This window comes from Candida tropicalis (assembly GCF_000006335.3).
Source record: "Candida tropicalis MYA-3404 genomic scaffold supercont3.5, whole genome shotgun sequence".
In the NCBI taxonomy this organism is placed as follows: domain Eukaryota; kingdom Fungi; phylum Ascomycota; class Pichiomycetes; order Serinales; family Debaryomycetaceae; genus Candida; species Candida tropicalis.
The window spans coordinates 1,334,825-1,360,457 of NW_003020057.1; the positions used below are offsets into that span (position 1 = coordinate 1,334,825).

General features: G+C 32.8%; 14 protein-coding genes and 1 non-coding gene across 15 annotated transcripts; 3 read left to right on the plus strand and 12 right to left on the minus strand. All coding sequences in view use genetic code 12, as the record gives it.

Moving 5' to 3' along the window:
• Positions 1-87: 87 nt before the first annotated feature.
• On the minus strand, positions 88-582 carry CTRG_04263 (uncharacterized protein; the record flags this gene model as incomplete). The annotated part of the gene is made up of 1 exon (XM_002549920.1): positions 88-582. The coding sequence occupies one exon, from the start codon at positions 580-582 to the stop codon at positions 88-90; it is 495 nt and encodes a 164-aa protein (XP_002549966.1).
• Positions 583-1,768: 1,186 nt separating this feature from the next.
• CTRG_04264 (uncharacterized protein) lies at positions 1,769-2,293 on the minus strand (the record flags this gene model as incomplete). The annotated part of the gene is made up of 1 exon (XM_002549921.1): positions 1,769-2,293. One exon carries the CDS (start codon positions 2,291-2,293, stop codon positions 1,769-1,771), a length of 525 nt encoding a protein of 174 aa, XP_002549967.1.
• Positions 2,294-3,208: 915 nt separating this feature from the next.
• Positions 3,209-3,305, minus strand: CTRG_06405. Its single transcript has one exon. It is a non-coding gene; the product is annotated as a tRNA-Trp (tRNA).
• Positions 3,306-5,052: 1,747 nt separating this feature from the next.
• On the plus strand, positions 5,053-6,732 carry RGD1 (Rgd1p; the record flags this gene model as incomplete). Its single annotated transcript, XM_002549922.1, has 1 exon — positions 5,053-6,732. The coding sequence occupies one exon, from the start codon at positions 5,053-5,055 to the stop codon at positions 6,730-6,732; it is 1,680 nt and encodes a 559-aa protein (XP_002549968.1).
• Positions 6,733-6,806: 74 nt separating this feature from the next.
• Positions 6,807-7,526, minus strand: CTRG_04266 (uncharacterized protein; the record flags this gene model as incomplete). The annotated part of the gene is made up of 1 exon (XM_002549923.1): positions 6,807-7,526. One exon carries the CDS (start codon positions 7,524-7,526, stop codon positions 6,807-6,809), a length of 720 nt encoding a protein of 239 aa, XP_002549969.1.
• Positions 7,527-7,720: 194 nt separating this feature from the next.
• RTT101 (cullin) lies at positions 7,721-10,234 on the plus strand (the record flags this gene model as incomplete). Its single annotated transcript, XM_002549924.1, has 1 exon — positions 7,721-10,234. One exon carries the CDS (start codon positions 7,721-7,723, stop codon positions 10,232-10,234), a length of 2,514 nt encoding a protein of 837 aa, XP_002549970.1.
• Positions 10,235-10,323: 89 nt separating this feature from the next.
• Positions 10,324-10,560, minus strand: CTRG_04268 (ubiquinol--cytochrome-c reductase subunit 10; the record flags this gene model as incomplete). The annotated part of the gene is made up of 1 exon (XM_002549925.1): positions 10,324-10,560. One exon carries the CDS (start codon positions 10,558-10,560, stop codon positions 10,324-10,326), a length of 237 nt encoding a protein of 78 aa, XP_002549971.1.
• Positions 10,561-11,075: 515 nt separating this feature from the next.
• ACP1 (Acp1p) lies at positions 11,076-11,483 on the minus strand (the record flags this gene model as incomplete). Its single annotated transcript, XM_002549926.1, has 1 exon — positions 11,076-11,483. One exon carries the CDS (start codon positions 11,481-11,483, stop codon positions 11,076-11,078), a length of 408 nt encoding a protein of 135 aa, XP_002549972.1.
• Positions 11,484-11,765: 282 nt separating this feature from the next.
• On the plus strand, positions 11,766-12,272 carry CTRG_04270 (mitochondrial 37S ribosomal protein uS12m; the record flags this gene model as incomplete). The annotated part of the gene is made up of 1 exon (XM_002549927.1): positions 11,766-12,272. One exon carries the CDS (start codon positions 11,766-11,768, stop codon positions 12,270-12,272), a length of 507 nt encoding a protein of 168 aa, XP_002549973.1.
• A 120-nt stretch (positions 12,273-12,392) lies between these two features.
• ARC35 (Arc35p) lies at positions 12,393-13,406 on the minus strand (the record flags this gene model as incomplete). The annotated part of the gene is made up of 1 exon (XM_002549928.1): positions 12,393-13,406. One exon carries the CDS (start codon positions 13,404-13,406, stop codon positions 12,393-12,395), a length of 1,014 nt encoding a protein of 337 aa, XP_002549974.1.
• A 282-nt stretch (positions 13,407-13,688) lies between these two features.
• On the minus strand, positions 13,689-15,665 carry CTRG_04272 (serine/threonine protein kinase; the record flags this gene model as incomplete). Its single annotated transcript, XM_002549929.1, has 1 exon — positions 13,689-15,665. The coding sequence occupies one exon, from the start codon at positions 15,663-15,665 to the stop codon at positions 13,689-13,691; it is 1,977 nt and encodes a 658-aa protein (XP_002549975.1).
• Positions 15,666-16,567: 902 nt separating this feature from the next.
• On the minus strand, positions 16,568-18,643 carry MSI3 (adenyl-nucleotide exchange factor; the record flags this gene model as incomplete). Its single annotated transcript, XM_002549930.1, has 1 exon — positions 16,568-18,643. The coding sequence occupies one exon, from the start codon at positions 18,641-18,643 to the stop codon at positions 16,568-16,570; it is 2,076 nt and encodes a 691-aa protein (XP_002549976.1).
• Positions 18,644-18,986: 343 nt separating this feature from the next.
• NPL4 (Npl4p) lies at positions 18,987-20,732 on the minus strand (the record flags this gene model as incomplete). Its single annotated transcript, XM_002549931.1, has 1 exon — positions 18,987-20,732. One exon carries the CDS (start codon positions 20,730-20,732, stop codon positions 18,987-18,989), a length of 1,746 nt encoding a protein of 581 aa, XP_002549977.1.
• Positions 20,733-20,881: 149 nt separating this feature from the next.
• Positions 20,882-21,388, minus strand: CTRG_04275 (uncharacterized protein; the record flags this gene model as incomplete). Its single annotated transcript, XM_002549932.1, has 1 exon — positions 20,882-21,388. The coding sequence occupies one exon, from the start codon at positions 21,386-21,388 to the stop codon at positions 20,882-20,884; it is 507 nt and encodes a 168-aa protein (XP_002549978.1).
• A 447-nt stretch (positions 21,389-21,835) lies between these two features.
• HAC1 (transcription factor) lies at positions 21,836-22,747 on the minus strand (the record flags this gene model as incomplete). Its single annotated transcript, XM_002549933.1, has 1 exon — positions 21,836-22,747. The coding sequence occupies one exon, from the start codon at positions 22,745-22,747 to the stop codon at positions 21,836-21,838; it is 912 nt and encodes a 303-aa protein (XP_002549979.1).
• Between the last annotated feature and the right edge of the window lie 2,886 nt (positions 22,748-25,633).

A 25,633-nucleotide genomic window follows, 5' to 3' on the forward strand; every position in this document is an offset into this window, starting at 1 on the left:
TTTGGTATTTTTAAAAAAATAAAAAGAAAATCTAAATAAGCAACGAGATAAGAAATAAAGGCAACAAATAATTGATAACTAACCCCATTACAAAGTAGCCCAGTTAGTTTTAGCTTTGACCTTGACTGGGACAACATTGGATGGAGTTTCACCATTGATCAAAAGAACCAAGTATTTAATAGTACCATCACCTAATTTGTAAGCAAACAAACGGTCACTACCATCAAAATCCAAACTACCATCAGTGTTCAAAGTAACTTTCATACCTTCATCACCTTTTTTTGTTCTCAACATATCATCAACAAAAGTCAAATAATATCTGTCACTGCTACCTTCTTTTCTACCATAGACTTTGTTGTTGACACCATCATACATGAAAGTAGTAGCAAACAGAATGGAAGAATCACCACCATACAAGAAATGAATAGTATTATCTTGGTTAGCAGAATAAAGTGGTTGATTGTCTATTGATTCATCAGTTGAAGACAAGTACAATGAAATATTAGCTCTAGTACCTTGAGTAACTGGAGTAGCATTGATTAATGATAACAAAAAAGTGAAAATATAGATAATTGACCACATTATGATTTATTTTAGTAAGTTTCTTTCACAATTGAATAATTGATTGACTGTTGAATAAAAATATCCAAATGAACTTCCAATTGAGATAACTTCCAATGGGTATTTATACCATTTTTTATTTTCTTTGAAAGGGGTTAATGAGTAGTCCTCTAATATCAATTGATATTTGTTTTATAATTCAATTCATTTAAATTAAAAGCACTCCTTTCACCTTAGTTTCGATACAAATTGGTTGTGAAAGAACCTTTTTTGTTACTTAAATATTTATTGCTTCTTATGTAGTTGTACTTCATGATGAATATTCAAGAAAAAAAAATGTTTAGTATCATAGTAGAATGCTAAATTAATTACATAAAGGGAGCAATTAGTCGAAAGTATTAAAGTAGAATGTCTGAAAAACTATAAACTACCCCTTGAAATGGAAAAGCTTGTAGAATGTAGAATTTCTATGAGCCAGCACTGTATACTGATCAGCGGTTGGGTCCAACAATTAAAATATTAAAATCAGATCTCAACTTCAGCTGGCTTGTCACTAGCTAATGTGAGCCAATTACTCCACGGTTGATATTTGCTGTACTAAACATGTCTCAACCAACTCGCTCAAACCGTTTACAAGTTGGAATACACAAATTATTAATTTCAAGAAAAAATAGTAAACTGTTGAATTCTCAAATGGGACACTGTGTCAACCTGAAAATAAATTACATGCATGAGACAATGTATGTCTAATCCTCCCTTTCAAATTCAGTTACAAATATAATAGGGAGAAGGAACACCACTGTCTCAAGTTGACGATGTCATTCTTTACTCAACAAGTTTCTCCATTCTTCCACCATCAAACCTCTATGTTGAGAGTGGTCACGTAGAATCAACTCTCTTTCGTGTCTCGTGATACTAAAAATAGAATGGGATCAATTTTTCTTTAATGCGTAAATCGCACGTCTGCAACATTGCACCTAAAAACAAGGTTTACGTTTTGTGGAGAAAACGAAAAGATGAGCAAGGAGAAATAAAAAAGCAGTAAAGTGATATCATTTGTATTATGTGAAAAATGTACTTAAAAAATAATACAAAACTAAACAAAGTAACGAAATAACCGAAATGAAAAATAAGCAACGAGAAGAAAGTTAACAAATAGTAATTTTAAAAGCCATAGTAATGAGGAATATCAATGAAGTTCATCAGCTTACAAAACAGCCCAGTTCAATTTACCATAAAGCTCAACCTTGTATGAGTTTTCTGGAGCGGTGCTTGGGTTGTGAACTTGGATAGCATATTGACTAGCGGAATAACCGTTTGGATTGTCAACAACATGGACAGCGTACAAGAATTGATCACCGGAGAATTGGAATTTACCAGTTTGAGTGTTGTAGTCAGTAATGGTAACACCATCAGAACCACCAGCAACACCCAAGTAACCTTCAGAGTTGTAAGTGACAGCATAGTCGGTCTTAGAACCAGTCAATTGTTGGTAAATGTAAGATTTGACCAAGTAGAAAGTGCTCTTTGGATCAATGTAGTCACCAATGAATAATCTGTTGAAACCATCATGGTTGCCAACAGTGTAAAGGAATTGACCGTCGATTTCGGAGTTCTCTGACTTGATGTACAAGGTAACATTACCACGGTATCCATCTTGGATTGGAGCAGCTAAAGCAGATTGGAAGAAAAAAGACAAGAAAGCAGTGATGACAACAGCAAATTTCAACATTGTAATAGTAGTAATTGATTAGTTGATAGTATATTTGTTGTTAAGAAAAGATAATAAACGGAAGATTTTCAGGGGATTCTTCAGGGGTATTTATAGTTTAATATGTTTAGATTATTTTGACAACTTGACGTGATGCTATCATAAGGTTCAAAGAGAAGTTTAGCTATACTTCTCCTGACTATCCTCCTTGTTTTGTTGTTGTCCAATGATATTTCAACCAGAAATTTGTCATATACAAGAATGGAAGTGTGAACTTGTGAACACAAACCCAAAACGTAGCCACAACTATAATAGTAGTTATTCAGGATTTTTCATATTAGTTTAAACAGATACTAGCCACCTAGCAAGGAGACAGGCAACCTGAGCTTTTAATATTCAGTTAATGAGGTAGTAAACATGTCTCATCACAATATGAGGTTGTAACTTTCCCAGTTCGTTATGCAATTAATTTATTTTACATGACATGCGCCAGTACCTATGGCGCCTTCATTCTGGAACCAAATAGTAATTGTAAAAGAGAGGGAAAAAAAAAACAACCACCACAACTGCCCAATACAACCATGACTATTCTTCATGGTTTCCAACAAACCTTTAAAGTATTAAACAGGAGTAGTATATTGCCTTATTTCTTGCAACAAATGAAAATTGTGAGGTATATTCTGGTCGATTTTATCGCTGAATTAGGGAGAGGACTTCCGGTCAGTCACAAACAATAATGTATATGTTCTGCTACACCAACGCCTTTAATGGCATCGCGATAATGAGTATTCTAAAAATAGAACAACACTATAACCTTTAATATCTCGCTATTCATGGAAACAGCACAACCAAAAAGAAAAACACACCACAGAGAAGAACAAGTGTTTCAATTCAAGATGTACTTGCCAGTATGTTCATCTCCGCAGCAAAAAAAATTGACCCTAACAGGACTTGAACCTGTAACCTTCGGATTTTTCAAACCGGGAATTCCAGTCATTGGAATCCGATGCTCTGCCAATTGAGCCATAGAGTCTTTAGCTCGAGAGTTTGAAACCTACCGCAGATCCGCAATCAGATCTGTAGATCAATACCACACACGCAATACCTTGCTGATCCTGCTATTCCACCACCACTACCACCTCCAACCAATTACAAATATTACATTTATATTACATGAATTTACACAATCCTAATTACTGCTGACCACTCTGAAGCGGGTACATAATCGCACTCGCACTGTTGAACTTGTTGTAGATGTCAATAAACTCCTTCATGATACTGAACAAAAATGCTGTCAACTCATTCAAGTTCGTATAATTCCCAAACGGTAAGTAGTATAGCTGCAAACTTGGCTTGACTGACCTCTTAAAGTCAGCGAGGTTGTATGCCTTCTGGGGTATATCCAAGTCCAAACACTTGTTGAACCATGTGATGGGGAATCGTACGGGAATGACTGCATTCAAATATGCCGGGTTGGAATTCATGAAATGCTCTATGATGGTGTTGTTATTGTTGAGTGACAATTGCTGCAACTCAATGATCTTTCCATTCAAATCAGAGTTCTTCTTGTCGATATACAGCTGGATCACATTCAACAAGATTTCGTTGATTCGTTTTAAGATCAAGGCTCGGGTTTGAAATAAAATGTAGTTAATAAATTTGTCATTGATATTTGATGATCTTGCTTGTCTTTCAATCTTGAAGTTTCCTTCTACGGTTTTTCATTCTTCTTCAATAGCTCTTATATCTTGGTATCATTGATACTAACTTTTAATGGTGTATGCAGTTGGCCATTTGTGGATCCGAAACATTATTAATAATGGAAGTAAGATTGACTATAACGAATTATATAGTTCATTCGTTATTAACTGCTAACGTTTCAAATTTAAAGTAAATCCCAACCAAATCGAAACCGCCTCATGAAATCAAGTAAGCACAGGGTTCTTAGTTCTTATTTCGTATAACCCCCCACGCGACTAAAAAACATAAAACAGCAATGACTTTTAATTTAGCCGTTCATGTTGACAACAATGGAGATTGCCAGAAGATTGTGCTTTTTTCTACCACATTATTATAATTGATATCAGTTTTAAAATTACCCTTCTTCAGCAGAAGTTGTTCGTAGAAATGGGATGAAATGAATAATGGCCCTAGACGATGACGCCCATGACGTAATACGATACCACCTCGCGTAGTACAGTAACTATTGAGAATTATAGTACAAAATACTACATGCTAAAAAAAAAACATGAGAAAAAAAAAACAAGGCACAACGAACAAACAAACAAATAAAAGTAAATAATAAAAAAAAAAAAACTTTCCCTCTCCTTAAACTTGAAAGCAAAAGACAACAATCAAAATCAAATATTGTGGCAGACAAATCTTACTTCTCCCACAAACCGCAAATCCGAAATACCATCAACAACTATGGCAGACGGAACTTTGACTAAGACTGAAACAAGAATGAGTGCAAGCAGTCTCACTGCCTCATCCACAGACCCTCCGCCACCTCCACCCGAATCAACAAAATCAGAATCTTCAAAATTGTTAGAAAATGACTCTAAAATCCAACAAATTTTAAATAGCGATGGAGCAATTGATGTTTTGTTGAATCGATTGAAACAGAGTTTGACGACCAGTGAAGAATTTAGTAAATTCATTAAGAAGAAGGCACAGATTGAAGATGAACACTATAACCAACTTAAGAAGTTTGCTAATAATATCCGTACAACTATGAAGAATAACTCAAGAAATTTAAAGCATGATTCTTTGCATTTCAAATGATAAGATCATCATTTGATGAAACAATTCATGTGTGGAACTCTTATGTACGCTTTGAACACTATGTACGACGAATGACATCATTAATTGGTACTGTTAGTAGATCACGAAAGTTGATCAAAGACGAACACAAGAGAAAAGAAAAAGAATGTATTGATGCTATTTCTGCAGCCGATAAATCAAAGACTAAATATAACCATTTGTGTGAAGACTTGGACCGTTTGAAAACATCTGATCCAAATAAGAAATCATTCAGTTTAAAGAATAAGACCATTGAACAACAAGAAGACGAATTAACAAGAAAAGTTGACACTGCAGATCAAGAATATAAACTGAAAGTACAAATCTGTAAGAAATTAAAGGATGAAATCTTAGTCATTCACAGACCAAATAATACCAAGAAGTTGAAGAACTTGATTTTGGAATTGGATATAGCATTGAATTTGCAATTGCAAAAATATGCAACTTGGTGTGAAAATTTGATCATGAACTCGGGTGTTTTGATCAGTCCTTTGCAATCAAGCAAATCTTCAATGAAGGCAATGGCCAGTTCTATTGATAACGAAAAGGATTTATATCAGTATTTGTTGTCGAATGGAAAGACACTGAAAAACAGTCTGTTGATACCTGTTGATTACACCATCCATCCCTCCTTAGTAAAAACTAAAGATATTGGTAAACCGTTCTTGAACACTACTAATACCCCAACAAACTTGAAGAATGCAGCTGCCACCAATAGATGGAACAACAATAATAGCAACAACCACAACACTGCAGCATCATCAACAGCTACATCAGCAAGTCATGCAAAGAAATCAAGTGTCTCTTATGGATCAGGATCGGGATCCATGGTTGGAGCAGCTCTTGGGACAGCTTCAGTTGGGTCTTCAACGCTTGCAACTAGCAGAAGCAATGAGAATAATGATATGTTTAGTTCATCAACATCCAACACCGCAACTCCTTTGCCACCTCTTCCAGGTCAATATTCCTCCTTAGATCCAGGCTCGAGTCAACCACCAACTCCACAGATGAATGGTCCAAAGGCGTTGTCAACTTTCCTGCAGCCAACATTTGGTGTTTCTATTGAAGATGTTATACAATTTGCTGGTGTCGATAATGTTCCATTAGTGGTTCGTAAATGTATGGAAATTATTGAATCATATGGTATTAACCTCGTTGGTATATATAGAATCAGCAGCAACCAAGGACAGGTTAACAAGTTAAAAGACGCTATCGATTCCAACTTTACAAACTATTTGATGATTGGAAAAGATATTGATCCAAATAATGTTTATGAAAATGAAGTATTCACAGTTGCAAGTTTATTGAAATTATACTTTTCAAGTTTACCTGAACCTTTGGTGACAAATGCCGCAGCAAAATCATTCATCGAAACAGTTAAATCAACTGATGAACACTTTATTGCTAAGAAATTACATCAATTAGTGTTTGGATTACCAGATGGTGCATATTTCACGTTGAGAGCTTTGATGTTTCATTTGAACAAGATTGCTGAGCACGAGAGTGAAAACCGTATGAATGCAAAATCGCTTGCTATAATTTGGGGTCCAGTAATTTTCAATGACGAATCGACCAGTGCTCAAGATTTAAGTTACAAGAGTAAAGTGGTTGAAGAGTTAATGAGTATAGCCAACGATATATTTGAGCTTGACGAATAGATAATTGTTTTATATATAAATATATATTTAAAAAAAAAAAATTCTATACAAATTTCAATGTTTTGAATGTCTGTTTAATACATCATAAACGGAATTTTGTCCTTCTTCTTTCTCTTATTCAGTTCGTCTTCTTTATGGCTAGTACTACTACTACTAGCATTGTTGTTGGAATTATTCTCAGATCTATAGTTGAATCTTGATGGTTTGTTTATTCTATGATTTGAATTCATGCTGTTGCTTTTCATGTTATTATTGTAGTTAATTTTGTTGTTTTTACCATAACTACCATCACGCAGCTCTGGATTCAGGTCATGATGTTGTTGTATCACTTTCAAGTTTGTTAACTTAGATTCCAATTTTAACCTCTCTAACTTAAGTTGTTCTTGTTTCTTCAAATTCGATAGTTCTTCATCATTATCACCAGAAATTTCTTGTTTTATATCAATAAGTTCAGTTTTAATTAAATTATGAAATTCATAACTATCAAGAATCTTATCCTGAATATCTTTATCAACTATACTTAACAATTCATTATTATCATTGGTTGTTATTTCACCTTGAATTAAAGCTGCCATTTTACCTTTATTTTTCATCAAAATTGATGGGTCTTGTTTCACTTTTGCCTCTATTAATAACTTTAATTTAAGAAGTAAATTTGTATATGTCTGAGATTGTTTAAAATTATCTAATAGCTTCTTCCTTTGATTATCAAATTTCCCCTTTTTCTTATAAATATTTATTAGTTGTTTAGAATCAGTGATTTCTGATTTATTTGATCGTGATTGCTGTGACATCGGTAAGTATATGTGTAATCGATCCTGTTGGTGGGTTTTCAATTTTAAATTGTTTGTTTTATCTTAAAACAAAAGAAAAATTTCCTTTTGCATGGTTTTCGTATTGCAAGGTTTTTTTTTTTCTTCCTTTTGCATTTGATTTATCACCGATTTTTGGGTACCTACTCATTTATCGATAACATTATCAATATATCATGTCAAACTCAAGGAGCAACAATAATCAAGAGGTGATAGCAGATATGCTTGAGTTAAACAATACGAATAGTAATACCCTATCTACAGTTGCTAGCGTCAATTCCACCACACCCGCTCCACCAGAACGCTCAATGTCTCATTTAACGTCAAATACACCATCTCCCCGATTATATCATCGTTCTGTTGAAGATAGTTTGGAACCACAAGAAAGCAAGAGGAAGAAATTGAACTATCCAGCTTTATCTGAAACACATCATATAGACTCGTCAGAAGAAATCAAAGTATTGAATAGACTTGCATTGTCAACTATCGATGCTGTGTTGAATGATTTGCCATTAGAACATTCAATTGCATATCTTTCTAATCAATTTATGAAGTTATGTAAATCCAAACATCTTCAACAAAATCATTTGGTAAATCAAATTAATGATAAACTACAGGAGGATTTTTCTACCAGAGTCAAACCTCAAATAGAAGAGTTTTTGGAAACCATCCAGGATCCTCTTGAATTTTGTGAGAAATTCTTGGATTTATTTGATAATTGGTACCGACGTGTGGTGACATTAAATAAGGTGTTTATATATTTGGATACAAATTACTTGGCTGTTCACAGCACCAGAATTCCACTTCTACAATCTGCCATTAAAATGTTCAGTGATTATACAATTGGAGAAGATGCAAACATCTCCACCCATTTAAAGGAACAATTTAATGATTTATTACTGAAATGGAGAGAATCCATTATACTCAAAGAGGATGGTATGAACATCGATGATCATTTGTATAACATGGGTGTTAAATTTACCAAGTTGATGTATCAATGCCATACTTCGTTTGTTAAGGAGTTTGAACTTGAAGTAATTGAATCAGTCGTTAATCATTATAGAACTTTACGCCAAACCTGGTTAGTTGGAAACAAGACATCAATTAACTATATTCAACAGGTGTTTAAAGCAATGAATGAAAATATAAGATTTTTCAGTGTCTCAGTTGATAGGGATTACTTTATTAAGATTTTATTTACCAAGCTTCGTTGGGTATTGATTTTCGAGAATTTTAATGACTTGATATCCAAGACAATCGATTATTTGATTAGTAACCCTAAAAGTTTGCTGATTATATATGGATATTGTCAACATACAGAAGAAGATTATGGTTTGAATGCAATGAACACATTTGCCTATCAATGGGAAATATATACCAAATCAAGTTTCCAAGATATAATTGGTAATCATCTCAAAAAGAAAACAACAGGATACACTGTCATCCATGATTTGGTAAGCAAGTTTAAGTTTTTTGAAAACATAGTTGAACAGAATTTCATGAATGATCAAATTGGGTTTAAGCTACGTAGTTCATTGACGAAATCGGTTAATTTCCTGTCTAACTATAAATCATTTATAATATACCAATTGGCAAAATATTGTGATAGTTACTTTCGTCAGAAATTAAACACCTCATATGAAGGTTTTGAAGAAAGCTTCTTAATTGTGTTAAAAGCAATTGGAGAGAAACTGGATCTTGTGGATATCTATAAAAGAGATGTTTCCAAGAGAATGTTGTTTAGTTCAAGATTCAATGAAGGCGATGAATTTAAATTAGTGACCAAATTGATTGAATATCTTGGACCTACTGATGAATCACATAGTTTAACTGTTATGTTCAATGATTTTCTCAAATCTTCCTCGAAGTATTCCAATCTTGTTGATATTCCTAAAACAAATGGACTTTTATCAGATTCATTTAAATTTGAGCCATTAATATTGACGAAGAAAGAATGGCCCGATATCCCTAATAATGAGGATTTGAGTGAATTCAAATTGCATCATATATTACAGGCACTCCTCGATAACTTGACGACGAAATATCATGGTATAGATTCTAATTTCAGTGTGAGACAATTGGATTGGTCAAATTATAAATTACACCAGGTTACAATTTCTGCCACTTTTAAGCAGGGCGTGAAGGAAATAACTGGGAATTTGTTGCAAATACTGGTTATTTTGCTTTTTGATGAAGACAACAATGGTTATACTATTGATCAAATTGAAGAATTGACGGGTCTCAATTTGGGTTTTCTTTTAAAACTTCTCAATTCAATCACTACGGAGAAATATAAAATCTTATTATTAAAAGATGGCAAGTATTATTTTAATGACAATTTCATTGACAAGTCAAAGAGTATCAAGTTACCGATGATTAGAGAAACAACTTCTAAAGGCGAACAACAACAACAACAACAAAGAAACCAAGAAGAATATCAAGAGCAGCAACAATTAGCAGCTACTATACAAGCTAATAGAGACGAAGAATTCAAGAGTTGTATTGTAAAGTTAATGAAACAAGAGAAACAATTGGATATACACGATTTGTTGAATCGATCGATCACCTTTTTACAAAAGAAACAATCTGTTGATTTTTCTAGATTAAAAGTAATCATCGAGAAACTCATTGAAACGGAATATCTTAAACGTGATGATAATGACAAAAATGTACTTGTTTATATTCCATAAATTAAAATACACAATTGAATTTGTTTTCATTATTTTAACCCAATATGTAATAATGCTTTTTTTTCTTTTTCTCTTTATTTAAAATACGATTATACTGGAACTTCTTCTGGATCTGGGTTATAAATCCAGTGTTGACCAAAGTATGGGATTTTTTCATAGAAAGTCTTTTGGAATAATGGAACACCTTCAGTGAAAGTAGCAACAGCACCACCGGCAGCAGCACCCCAGAAGACCAAGTTTGGAATATAAGATCTAACTAATGGGGCATTTAATTTACCAAAATGGCCTAAAGCTTTATAAGCTGGTCCTTTAACGTACTTTATCATAGTTAGTAAATCATCCTAAGTTTATCAAAATCATTCCATAGAATACTAAATTTATAACATACTGAAACCATTGTGAATAGATAATTGAGTTTGTTGTATATAAAAGATACTATACAAAGTCCTTCTTTTTTTTTTTTTTTCTCTCTCTGTCTCTTTCAAGTTCGGGTTTTTTTTTTTTTTGCATGTTGATTTTTTTCTCATAGATTTTGATTGGCTTGGTTTGAATCGCGCACGTGATCAACCTCATTTCTACAAAGTATAGCATTTTAATGGGGGGGTCGAGGGGGATAAACTCACCTCCATACATACATATTGAACCAAGTTAAGCGTTTTCTTGTTTACTTAATTTTATGAATAAATATAATATGATATTTAGATATATATGTATATGTAATTTGTAAATCACTTGTTTATGTTAATGAAATTAATTCATCCAAATTTCCAAATTATCAATAGAACACAATTTAACTTGCAGAGACAAGTTATTGGGATTTATCTTTTTATTATTATTGATTTTAATTAGCATCAGGTTGAGCCAAGATATATTCAATAGTTTGACCAACAGTTTTCAAACTATCAGCTTCATTATCAGGAATTTGAATATTAAATTCATGTTCCAATTCCATAATAACTTCAACAACATCTAATGAATCCAAACCTAAATCAGAAGTATAAGAACTTGAATCAGTAATTTCTTTAGAAGCATCTACTTTATCATAACCTTCTAATATTTCAATAATTCTTTCTTTAGCTATTTCTCTAGTTAATTCTGGAAAATCACTATATGAACGGATAAATTGAAATTGTAATGGAGTTGGTTGTTGTTGTTGTTGTTGTCTTAACGCAAGAGTTGATGGTCTAATTATAGTAGATGCAACTGGTCTAGTAGTTCTCAAAGTTCTTAATAAAGTGTTTCTAAACATGATTGGATGTGGTAGATTATAAGATGAATATTCAATGTTGATACTGTCTTTCACTCTCTTTCTGGCTTTTTTTTTTCTTCTTCTTCTCTTTTCTTCTCTCTCTTAACTTAACTTAACCCAGTTTCGTTTTATTGGTTTTTTTAGTGGACAATTTTTTTTAGCTATTTCTCGCTCTTTGTCTTCTGCAAACAATTGGAAAGAAGAGAAAAATTTTCTATATGGTTCATTGAGTATTAGAAGTATTATCTCCCACGAACAACAGCAATCATCAACACAAGAATCATGATAAGATCTCTATTTAGCGGGGTTAGATTAGCTAAACCTATTGTTAGTCCAATTACATCATATATGAAATCTATAAATTCAAATGTGTTTACTTCTAATTCACCAATATTAAATCAATTCCGTTATTCATCATTAAATCAAATTCAAAAAGGTACTCATTTCGATCCAATTAAAAAGAAACTTAGTAAATCACCAGATTTAGATAATAATCCATTCAAAAAAGGTGTTGTATTAAGAATTATGATTTTAAAACCAAAGAAACCTAATTCTGCTTTGAGAAAATGTGCTAGAGTTAGATTAACTAATGGAAATGTTGTTAGTGCTTTAATTCCAGGTGAAGGACACAATTTACAAGAGCATCATGTTGTTTTAGTTAGAGGTGGTAGAGTTCAAGATGTTCCTGGTGTGAAATATCATTTAGTTAGAGGTGCTTTTGATTTGGTTGGTGTTGCCAATAGAGCTTCATCAAGATCCAAGTATGGTGTTAAGAAACCAAAACAATAAGCTAATATGTTCTTTATTGTACATATATATATATTCATGTAAATATAATCAAATTATTATATATAAAGATACGACCTGCCTCTTCAACAAAAAAAGAAAAGAAAAGATAAGAAAACATATCTATGCTCTAATGTCAAATCTTCTACCACTGGCGGTTTTTCTGTTTTCAATTACTTTACCTTCATCATCCAAATTCTCTGGTTTAGCACGATTCAAAATCTTCAAATATTCCTTAGTTCTAAATCTCATTCTAGAATGCATATAAGCTTTAGAACATTTAATATGATAATGGAAATAACTTCTAAATAATTCGATATGAGAAATACAATTTTCTCTTTTGTTTATAGTTAAATGACGTGGGAACAACACAAAAGTAATATAACCTTTATTGTCATCTTTACCTGACAGTTGAACAACACTTTGAATATCCAATGGTGGTTCCAGTTGGGAATATAATACTTGAGGAGCTGTTTGTACTGATCTTTTTCTAGCATCCACAAATTCTTGTAAGAAAACTTTTCCAAAAATCTTATCAGTTTCATCTTGGAAAACAGTTGAGAAAATGACAGTAACTCTATCAAATGATGGTTTTAAATAAATTGATTCATCATTACCTCTATATTTGATAACAAATACTGGTTCATTGTATAATTCTTGTTGAACTTCTTCAGCATAAGTATTACTATTAGCATATTTCTTCAGTAATTCATCATATCTATTAAATGCTTGTTCAAAAGGTGCTGCCAATGCATTTCTTTTCAAATTAGATAATTCATTAATCAAACTTGATTTGAATTCTTCACTTTGTTGACTAGCTTTAGTAGTATCTAAAACTAATGAATAATTATATCCTGGTTCAACATCATTAGAAGATAAAATAGTTAAAACTTCACTAAATGGAGAATATTTACTTTCAAGATATTTAACAACTCCATGTTTATCTAAATCAGACCAACATCTTGTAGTTATGGAAATCATTAAAAATTGTTTCTCTCCTGGTAAAGTCAGTAAATGGAAAGTAGTGAAATCAAAATCAGAAACAATTCTGTCCAATGACTTCAATGCAATGTCTGGACTCAATCTTTCAGTTAAAGTTTTTTCAATTAATAAATTGTTTTGTTCTATTTGTAACATTGGTGGTGGATTATTGGTGAATGTAGAAAATATAAAGAGGCACAGTACCAAGGTGATAAAATGGTGATTTCGGGAGTTACTTTCGAACAAAAACTAAAATCGGTGAGAGTGCCAGACGTTGAACAACGAAAAAAAAAAATTGTAAATTTGTACACGACAAAGGAATATGAAGAGGAATAGGAGGTATGGTAGCATAAATCAAAGTGAATGAATTTATCAAATAAATTATATTTACTATGCTCTTTAATTATATATATATATATATATATACTTACAGGTAAACTATGTTATTTCTTTAGACCAACCTGGGATATCTTCACCAGATCCACCCATTGGTCTTTCGACGAATATATCAGAATCTAACCACGGATGATTCAACAAACCACCAGCATCAGCACGTTTCTCTGGCAGCAATTCCAACATTGGTAATAAAAAGCTTGAAAGAGATTCAGCTTCAGTAGGATCAATTTTATATTTCTCAATCAACACCAGCTTTAAATCCCATGGTTTCAACAGTTGGATTCTTTTCATTTTACCTTCTGGCGTGAAAAATTTAGAATATTCCGATGCATTTTCATATAATTTAGGAAATGGACCAACTAACTCGATTATTTGGGCAAGATGATCGTCGTCTCTTCCAAATGAACCTCCTTCTCGAGGATCAAACAAATAGTCACCAGTGACCAATTCAAAAATCAAACATCCAATGGACCACATATCAACCAGCGCACCCCATGTGAATCCAAGAAGTATTTCTGGAGCTCTATATTGACGGGTTTGGATCAGGTCAGTGAAATGATGATCACACCATGCCGCATTTCCAAGATCAGCTATTTTAACTGACGTGGTTGCAAGTGTAGGAGTAGAAGTCTGAGCAATGTTTGATACTGAATTGTTAGTAGTATTGGAGATGGACATTGATGAGTAGGAAGTATTCAATGTGTCTTCAACTGGTGCGGGTATAGCTGGTTGGTTTTGTTGGTTGAGATTCAAGGAGCTGGTGAAACTGTTCGACAATGGTAATGATTCTCTTATAATTGTTTTTGATCTATGTGATCTTGCCCTTGGTGTAGAAGATGAATGTGATGAAATTAATGAAATTGGTTTTACTGTACTGGTAGTGGCTATTGGAGAAGTGAATGAACCATTTGGAGTAGAAGTTGTTGGAGTTGATGCCTTGGATGCTTGTCGTGATAATTTTCTTTGTAATTTTCTTTGTAGATCTTCCTGTTCTACAAGCTTGACAATCAGTTCCACATCATCAATTTGTAATAATACATTTTCAGGTTTGATATCAGTGTGAATAATACCACACTTACGATGTAAATAATCAGTGGCTGCTAACAATTGCTTAGCTATCTGTTTCACAAAAACAATTGGGATTCCTCTGTGTTTGTACCTTCTAATTAAACTCAAAAGATTCTCACCCAACACTTCGAAAACCATGACAACATGAACTCCATTTGGTCCCTTGTGAGTGAATGTATCTAATAATTGTATAGCATGTCTATGTCCAGGATGGTTTATATCACATGTAGATATCTTATCTAACAATTTAATTTCATCAATTGCCGTCTCAGTGTAATGTTTAGCTGATCTAACAACTTTCATGGCCACGTGACAATTCATATCATTATCTTTGGCTAACCATACAGTTGAAAAATGACCCCATCCGAGTTTTCTAACCAAAGTATATTTACCATTTTTATAATTTTCTCCAATATAACAAGGATGATATCCACCAGGTACGTAATCTTCTAAATCTTCTTCATCGGCTAGATTTTCTGGTTCATCGTCGTCATCATCATCATCATCTGAATATTCCTCTTCTTCTTTGATGATATCTCTGTGGCCATGTGTATTCATCTTGAAATTATATTTATGTTTAACTTTAAGTTCTAATTCTTCTTCAAAGTCATCACCAGAATAATTATTAGTAGTCAACACGGATAATTCCGGTTTGAATTGTTTTGCCGAAGATTGTGTTGTTGAAACATAAGGTGTACTATGCTGTACTAAATTGGGTAATAACAGCAGTGAAGGAGGATTGAAGTTCTCATTAAATGTATCTGAACCAATATATGAATCAAGATCGTGAGTTATATCAGAAGTCATATTTTTAACTGGTGTAACTGGTTGTTTAACCTGAGACCTACTATTTGTATGGTTCGGTTTTTGGTTTTGATGTTTGGAAGATTCATTCGCATGTTGGTCTGCCTGTTGGATAGCCAATGAAAGTTTTGATGTAGTATTTGGCATATGAATGTATAGTTAAGATCTGATACTTTAAATTACAAGATGTGTTTTGATATTCGAATGATTCACAGAAAAAAAAAATGAATGAATGAAAAAAAAGAAAGAAAAAAAAAAATCAAAACTAAAAAAAAAAAAAATAAGGGAAACAAAAAAAAAGTCACTATCGGCCAGAAACAAAATCAATCAAACTGAAATAAAAAAACCAACAATAATAATAATAATAATAATAATAGATAATCCTGTGAGTAATTGAATGTGATATATAACCGCTTCTATAGTGAAACAAAGTGATAATAATAAACTACAACGGTTACACTCGTGTTATTTTTTTCTTTTAAACAAAAAGGGGGCAATTTGTATCAATTTGTATCAATTTGCAAGTAAAGTATAAGAAAGAAAAAGAAGAAGTAAAAAATAATCATTGGGTTCATTTGTGTTATGGCAGCGTACTCTTTTTTTTTTTATTTTTGGCATTAATAGGACCGGTTTGCTGTCCACACTCCCGCCGACAAACAAATAAATTTTTGACTTGTACCACCACGAACTGCTTTGTTTTGTTCTCTGTTCTCTGTTCTCTGTTCTCTGTTCTTTTATTTTCTCCGATTAAACCCGTCGCTATCGGCCCACGGAGTCAGAGTCGGAGCCTTAAATTTTTTATTTTTTTTCTTGTGTTGTTTCAGCCTCAGCTTTTCAATTAGCTTGACATTTTACAAACTGTCTACGTCATACTTTTCTATGGATCACGTGATATTTTGATCATAAGTTACAACGAAATGTTTTCTTAGAACCCTAAGCATGTATTCGATTGCTTTTGTATCTACATATTAGTTATTATTAACATCAACATTGACTTGGTTTCTTCTTACTTACTTGCTTACTCACCCTACTTAATTGCAACAACTCTATTAGTTCATTTCAACATCACCTTCAGAATCTTTACCTTTTTTAGAGGCTTCTCTTTGAGCAGCCATCTTTTCAGCCATAGCAGCAGCTTGAGCAGCTTCTTGTTTTTGTCTATATTGTTCTTTCTTTTCTTGTTCTTTAGCCAAGTATCTACCTCTGATAATGTTACCAATAGAAGCCAATTCTTCGTATTTAGCAATGTATTTACCTTTAGTACTGTCTTCACCTTCATCATATAACCAATCTTCGGTCTTCATCAACAAGTTGCTCAATTTTTCTTTTTCTTCATCAGAAGCAAAATCTTTGTATTGGTCATCCAATTTACCTCTCAATTCGTAAATGTATTCTTCCAATTGATTCTTCTTTTCTTCAGTGTCGAAAACTAATTTATCAGCCATAACCATAGAAGCTTCTTCTTCAATGAATTTTTGCAATTCACCATCTGGTAAAGCAGCATTTTCACTTTCAATAGTCAAATCATCCTTCTTAACCAATTTCTTGACTTCTCTGTATTCTGGTTCGGCATCTTCATCAACTTCTTCACCTTCTTTTGGTTCAACCAATTCCTTGACAATTTGTTCTTCAACAGTGTAAGCACTTTCGATGGTGTAGAAACCAGATGGGTCGTTTCTCAATTTAATCTTGGTGGCAATAGAAGCTTCACCTTCGCTTGGTACAACACCACTGATCTTCCATTTACCAATTAAAGTTTCAGTACCCTTTGGTAATTCTTCTGGTTTGGTGTATCTGGCTTCAATTTCAAAAGATGGACCTTTTCTGAACAAGGTGATAATCTTGGTGCTTGGGAACAAACCTCCTTTAGGGAAAACTTCCAAGTGGTCTTCATCTTCTTCTTCTTTATCCCAGAAGTAAGAAACAGTGTATTGGTTGTAGTCTTCGAATTTGAATGGTCTAACTCTAACAGTTGGGGAGTGGCAAGCACAAATATAAGCATTACCTTTAGCAATGGCTTCATCTTGGTTCAAAGTAAATGACAATGGTTTACCAAAGATTTCAGCAATTCTGTTTTTAACAGCTGGAATTCTAGAAGAACCACCAATAACTTCAATGGAGTCCAAATCTTCAGGTTTCAAACCAGCATCCTTCAAGGCATTTTCAATTGGAACATTGATTCTGGATAACAATGGTTTAACCAAGTCTTCCAATTCTTCTCTAGTCAAAGAGGAAGAAACATCAACATCGTTCATAACAGATTCAATGTTGAATGGAGCTTGAGTGTTGGCAGACAAAACTTTCTTCAATTTTTCAGCAGCAGTTAAAACTCTGTAGAAAGCCTTTGGATTTTCGTGAATGTCAATCTTGTATTTAGATTTGAATTCAGTAGCAAAATGTTCAGCAATGGCAAAATCAAAGTTTCTACCACCAAAGTGTTTGTCGTAAGCGGCACCCAAAATTTTTAATTCACCTCTCTTAACGGCAGCGATGGCAACTTGGTAAGAAGAGTGACCAACATCAACAAAAGCAACTTTCTTGTATTCATCTTCTGGTAAGTCAGCAGCTTTGAAAACACCGTAACCAACAGCAGCAGCGGTGACTTCGTTAACAATTCTAACTGGGTTCAAACCTGCAATTCTACAAGCATCAGCAGCAGCACGACGTTGTTTTTCAGTGTACCATCCTGGAACAGATAAACAGATATCAGTAATGTTACCTTTGGTTTCCTTAAGGGCAGTGTCCTTGATTTTGTTCAAGTACATGGCAAATAATTGAGTAGCATTGAATTCTTGTTGTTTGTTCAAGTATCTAACTTTACCAGAGATTCCGTTCTTGTCATTTTTAACTAATGGGATAGTGAAATATTCCTTTTCAATTTCGAAATCTGGGTGGTCGGCTGGTAAACCAACAATTCTCTTCAAGTTATCAACAGTGTTTTTGATGTTTGAAGTTTGTTGATTCTTAGCACCTTCACCCAAGTATCTGTTTTTTGGACCAAAACCAACTAAAGAAGGAGTGGCTCTGTTGGAAACTTCATTGACAACGATATCAATACCTCTGTTTTTGGCACAAGCAATAACTGTGCTGTTGTTACCTAAATCAACACCAAATGGAACTGACATGATTGACTGTTAATTTTTTTTTTATATGTGATTATAAAAATACACTATTCAAAAAAGAAGAAAAAGATTAAAAGAAGAAATCAATTGAAAAATTCTCTCTTTTACCTCTTCTTCTTCTTCTTCTTCTCACTTTTGTTGGCTGCACTTAAATATTAAAAGCAACGAAATGTATGAACGAGAAGAACAGACAATAAAAAAAAAAAAAATTTTCTTCTTCGAGGTCGTGGCCAGTTGACGAATATGCTAGAATGTTCCATTGTGTTCTACTGCAAATAAATCTACCAAAGATTGCTCTTAAACTTAAACCAAAAAGATCAATAATCATACATTGAGACTGTTCAACCTATGTACTATGTTCTAAGATGGTCATAAGAGTCATCCAACCATTGGATTCAACTAATCTCAAGTAATCCTCCATTTGTTTACTCTTTACATACTTGATAAGCAACTTCATTTCCTCATCACCTAAAATATGCAGCTTTGCCAAATGCAAAATAAAGTGGAAATTAAACAATTGATCATTGTTCTGCTTCAAGTAATCTGATAATGTCTTTAAACTCTGGATTTCTTCGCCCAAGAACTCTCTATTCTCAATAATATAAGAATTTGTGTGGAGCATTGGCTTTGGATCAACTGGGAATGAATCAGTTAATGATACCAACAAGAACTCACCTGGGAAAGTTGGTTTGGCATTGTTTTTCACTTCCAATCCATACTCATTAATCTTCAGATATTGAATATCTGGAACATATCTTGTATCATTACTCTCATTTACATATATTTGTGATGGTTGGGTACATCCAGTAATGATATCTGCTTTAACCAATGCTTCTGCGCTACTTGAAACTTGAAAAGATCTTGGTTCAATTTCTCCTTTCAAACCACCAGATATAACACAGGTAACAAACTTGGAAGAAAACTTACCATCACCTGAATATTTAGAAACATTTGGGTACTTTAATTGGAATCTACTTGCCATTATAATTTCTAAATTGGTCAAGAAATAACTATCCTTGTGTCTTTTGCATAAAACAGTACCGTCTTTGTTACCAGAATCGGTCAAATCTGTAAAGGTAATACCCACTTTGTAAATACCAAATTGTGCAGCCAATTCATCAACTAATTTTTCTTCCTCCCAATCTAACAATGTAATACCATCCAATTCATCATGTTGAGGAGGTTCGACAATAGTTTCAACCACAGCTTTAATACCTAATGGCAGTTTCTCGCTCTTTTCATAATGACCATATAAATAGCCAAATCTTTGTACTCCGCTAAGTCTCCAAATATTAATAAAATCATTTAATATGGAAGAATCAGCAAATTCAACATGATCAACCATACGAAATTTTTGCATTTGTAATGTAATTGGAGGTGGTTGACATTTGGAACAAATACCTTTTGGATATGGTTTATGACCTTCATTACAAGTCAAATCGATTGAATAATTAGGGGTATCCAATGGTGGGAAATATGATCCTCCGGATTTCAACTTCTCCATTTGTTGTTTCAAGTATGCATGGAATGAAATATGTTTAATTGCATGTTCTTTACGATAGTTTTCATCCCATGGTGGCAATGGAGAACAATATTCACACATCCCCTTAGCTCCATGTCTACACATCGATGATAATGGGCGTGGAATCAATCCTTCATCTTTATCTAATACTTGATCAATTGGTAATTCATCAACTTTCAACGGTCCATGTGTTGTAACTGAATGAATTGGAACTGATACATTTTTTGCGGATGTGTTTGTAATGTTTACAGTGCCTGTATTTGCTGTTGTTGTTGCTGTTGTTGATGTAGGTGTAGATGTAGATGTAACTGGTTGTGTTGCAGATTCATAATTAACATACAACATGTCACCATTCTTTAATCCTAATTGACTAACTGTTTGGTCGGCAAATTCGTTGGCTGATCTACCTTTATCATTTGGTTTATCAGCAACATATAATGTTTGCAAATTGATTTCCTTTGGCAATTTACCAACCAATTCCTCCAAGACAAAAGTAAAATTGGAACTGATATCTGTGTTTACACGAAACATCCCATCCTTGGATCTAAATCTAATAATTATTGAAGACATGGTTTAGATAATTGTTGAGCGATATACTGATATTTACAAATCCAAATAAAATAAAAATGATATTTCTTAATAATGATTTTTTTTTTTGCCCTTGAGAATATCCACGTATATTTTTTTTTTTTGCTTTACATGAATGGATGAATACATTTCTATTTAATATACACATGAATGGCATCTTTCAAAGATCCTATAATTCTATTTGGTTTATATTGGAAATTGACTTTCTCATTATCAATATATCTTTTTTTAACTTGTAGCACGCGTATAGTATTGTCTGAAAATGGAAGTTTGTTAAACATTGGATGTTCAGGATCAAGCATTCCTAATGCTCTTCTAATAGTCAATATCAACTTCAGTGATATTACCACCTTGATATTATCATCTATTGTTAACAGTTGAGATTCTAAATTATCATTGTATATTAGAATTGGTAATAATTCTGGTTTTAGTTTTGATACTAATGAATTTAAATAATCGTTGGATAATTGGATTTGAAATGGTTGATTATTTAACGTTATTAGTGATTTCGAATTAATTGCAACTGATCTTTTATCTTGAGTAGAAACTGTCTTACCATTGAGGTTCTTCTTTACAAAGACCTTAATTGGTATAGTTGATCTATCTGTGAGTTTAATGAACGTAACTTGTGGTGGCATAGCGTGTTGGTTTAAGAGGTGTTTGTTTCTTAGGTTTTATTGTAAAAAAGAAAAAATTTAAACCAGACGTGAATCTAGTCTCAATAAAACAGAGACAAGGCAATGGATATTTTCATATGCCTTACGTAAAAGAACGAAGAAACAAAACAATTTTTATCTAGAATACTATAAATTTCAAACTTATATTAGACACCTATAAAAAAAACCCAAAAATTAATTAAATACTAGCTTCACCAACTATCTATAATTGGTTAAAGCTGAAAAAAAAAAAATAAGAATATCAAACCCCAATAATATTTCATTTGTTTATGTAATAATAACAATAATAATAACAAAAGATAAAGAATCGTCGCATACGACAAAAAATTCGAATTTTTGATCATGAATTCTTTGGAGCGCCATTAGACTTTACCGACTTCACCGTCACCTAAAATTGAAAAGAAATCTTCAAAGTCCAACTGAAACGATTCTATTGGCTCTGCTGGCTAGACTGATTGCTGCTAAATCAGCTATAGAATGGTTTGTGGTTGGACAAGTGGAAGAAGATTCCATATCTAATTGTAGTGGGGAATCATGAAATGATATTGGGGATGGGTAATTCCAGAAGGTATCCTCTATTTCTGTCTTTAAATTATAGACATCATCTAGTGGTTGTTGTTGTTGTGGATGTTCGTGTTTGGTAATGTACATGATATCATCATGTATGTTTTCTTTTTTTAATGTGATTTCAGGAGAAGAAGGGGAGGTATTTGTAGTGGTGGTTGTCATGGGAGACAATGAGGACAATGATGGAGGAGGAGTATTGATTGTAGACTCGAGTTTTCTCTTTTTAGAAACTGGTTGTGGTTGTTGTTCTTCTTCTTCTTCTTGTGGTTGTTGTTGTTGTTGTTCGTCGTCTAAATCCTCTTCATCGTCTAAATCTTTCAGCTTCTTGTTTGATTTCCTAGAACCATTCAAGTTAGCATGAATCTTTTCTTTCAAATCAGTGACATCTTCTAATGATTCAAATTTTGGTGTGACTAAAGACTTTTGATCGTTGGATAATAGATCAAAAACAGAATTGTAGTTGTTATTCAACTTTTTCAAGTTCTCTTCTAATTTCAAAACATAGTTTTCTAAATATTCAACATGTTTTCTTTTCTTTTCTCTAGAGGCATGAGCTGCTCTTCTATTTCTCAAGATTCTTTCAATTTTTCTTTGTTCCTTTTCTTCTTGAGTCTTTGCTCTTTTTCTTGGAGGCAAAGTAGATTTAAAAGTGGCAGGATCAATATCCAATGTATTTGTGGTAGTAGTAGTAGTAGTAGTGGTGGTGGTAGGAGTAGAAGCTGAATCTTCTCTCATAATATCAGTAGAATCCATATTTCAATTAAAAAAAAGATATTATATGACTTTCTTCTAAATTAACAATGTTGTTGTAAAAAATTAGAAGTGAATTAAAAAAAATTCTAAAACTTGGAAATTTGATAGACTATTTGTAGTGGAGCAGAAAAAAGCTGATTCGTTGTCCTCTTTTTTTTGTCTTTGTCGATCTCGGAGGCACAGTACAATTAGTGTGTGTGAAAGGATTTGTTTGTGGGGGACGTGTAAGTAGGATCAAAAAAAAAATTTAGTAGAAACTAAAACACGAGGACGAAGGCAAACAAAAATTGTAGTATCAGTAAATAGTGATAGTGTAGTAAAAATAGTAACTGGTCGTGTAACTTCCGCGTTGATTATATAAGCGACTGTGGATTTTTTTTTTTTCAAAGTTCCTTTTTTTAGATTATCAACACCAAACAATAAATAGTTGCTTTTGTTTATCTCAACTATTAATAATGATTTAAAAAAAAACTTTAAGATTGTTGATGTAAAAAAAGAAAATTGAAAGTGACAATTTGATGGGTGAATTCAATGGATATTTATAGTACAATTGAAGAGATGGGGAGAGTTATTAGAAAGTTCACCCATCTTTCATAATTATAGAATTTTAGAAATGAAAAAATTATTCACCGTACCCGAATGCATGAAATATTTCACATAGGCGTCTTTGTAACGCATCTACTTTTTTTTCTTGAGCAAATAATACAAAAACTGTACTTAAAATTCTATAAGAAAATACTTCCGTTTCAGTTTTACATGTATGGTTATTTTTTTTGTATCGTTTTACATTCCAGAATCATCAACTTGTGTTTCAGAATTTTCCTTTGATGGTAGTGTACAAATGCCCATTGATTTTGCGGTATGGCTTCTATTTCTTGTTGAACCAACCAACCAACCAACCAACCAATAGTTCAACTTAGCTACCTTCTGTATCAACAATGCCTCGATTTGTATAAACTCTCAACCATTTCATTACTCCTTTCACTCCTTCTTCAATTCCCCCCCTTTGTTGTGTATGTTCATGTTCATGATTTCTTTTTATTAAAAAGAAAACTATTATTATTTGCTACCATGAAAATGTTGCCTTAATGAAAGTGGTAATAATTAAGAGAATGATAATAAATTTAGCAATACGAGATAATAATCATTGTTACTTTTTTACATAATAGAACAAATCAAACCATACTTTATTTTATTTCATATTCTAGGATTATGTAGACAGAAGATGGGAATTTTTATTTTTATTACTTTCCTTCCTTCACTTCCTTCTTTCCATCTATTTCAATAATTTACATTATTTTAGGTTGCACAGATTAAGTTTAAGTTGCTTTTTTTTTCTTTTCTTTCGTTCTGGCTAAATATTATTTACTTGAAATGATATCATTGGGAAAAAAAATTCATGATGGTGATGATGATGATGATAGTGGTGGTGGGAATATTACTTTAGTGATTTTTGAGCCATGTTCGTTATGCAATGTAACTTTTACCTCTTGGTCCTTTTTTTTTTCTTTCTTTTTGTATAATGCGGAATAACGGTCATTCAATACAACCTATTTTTGTGAACTTGTAGTATTCTGATCCAGATGGAGTCGAGTTCAAAGAAAGAAAGAAGAAAAACAATTGAATAGATAATACTAACATGGAGAGAATAATATAATCTTAATAGAGATTGTTCATTTAAGTTTAAGGGAGATATCGTTGGTTATTGACGCGAGTTTGTTTTCCAATGTGTATATCATCATAAATTCTAAAATGGTTAAAATAAAACAATGCCCCTCCAATTTAAGGAGTGTGGAATTTTATACGAAGCTCCCCGTTTAATTTTTTTTTTTTTATTGTTAATGAAAGAGCTCCCTTTCAAAATTTCTATTCATTTTTTTGGTCTGTTTTACACGCCTTTTGCCAAGTAAGTGATTGTGGCAGAATGAATAAGTTTCACACTAAAATCATCTACCCGCGATTACAAGATAGTATTGTGAAACTTAATGTACTCTTCTTCTTCTTCTTCCATGAAGATGCAAGGTCTAAGCTATCGTTATTTTCCATTTCCTTTCCGTCTTTGCCCTCATTAGGTTAATTCAATGTTCATTCTCTCTTATACTTGCAAATACAAAATGTAAGGAAACATTAAAAATAGAAATTATTATTCAATTTTATTCTTTTTCTACCCCATATGCATTTTTGAAAATTGTTGATCCCAACTTTTTCATCATCATCATCATCATCATCATCATCATCATCATAATAATTATCAGAAATGTGAAGAAGCAAAGAGTAGAGACAAATAATATTAGAACAAACCACCGCCACCTCCTTCGCTTAACTTTTTTTTTACCTTACCATCTTCTATCCGCTCTCCCTTTCCGCCTATATTTCACTTTTTTTTCATCAGCCAATAATCTAAATAACCTTAAAGTGTAATGATGCTTTGCGCTTGGAGTGCTTTTGATTTTAGTTTGCATACAAAGTGTAGCTTTTTTTTTTGTTACCCTTTCGTGGTGCTTCCATTGCCGACACCTGAAATTTTCATTTTAAGTAAAATTGCTTTTTTTTGCTCTACAATGCTGAACCCTTTCCTTCAACGGAATGGAATGTTACTCTTCTTCTTCTTCTTCTTTTACCCCTTCTATTTTGTTCCCTTAAGTATTTTTAGAATACTCTTGTCATTAGCTCACAAAGGCATACTGAATTTAACCGAGCTGGAGAATTACGTGGATTAGATACCAATGAGAGTTTTACCGTAATGAAGAAACACAGAAATGAACAAAAAAAAAAAGAAAAACCAAAGCCGTTAACATTTTCATTCTTCATGGACCATGGTCGTCATCATATCCTTTAATGAAAAAATTTTTTACTCATTTCAATAACGCGTTTGGATTGGCGGAA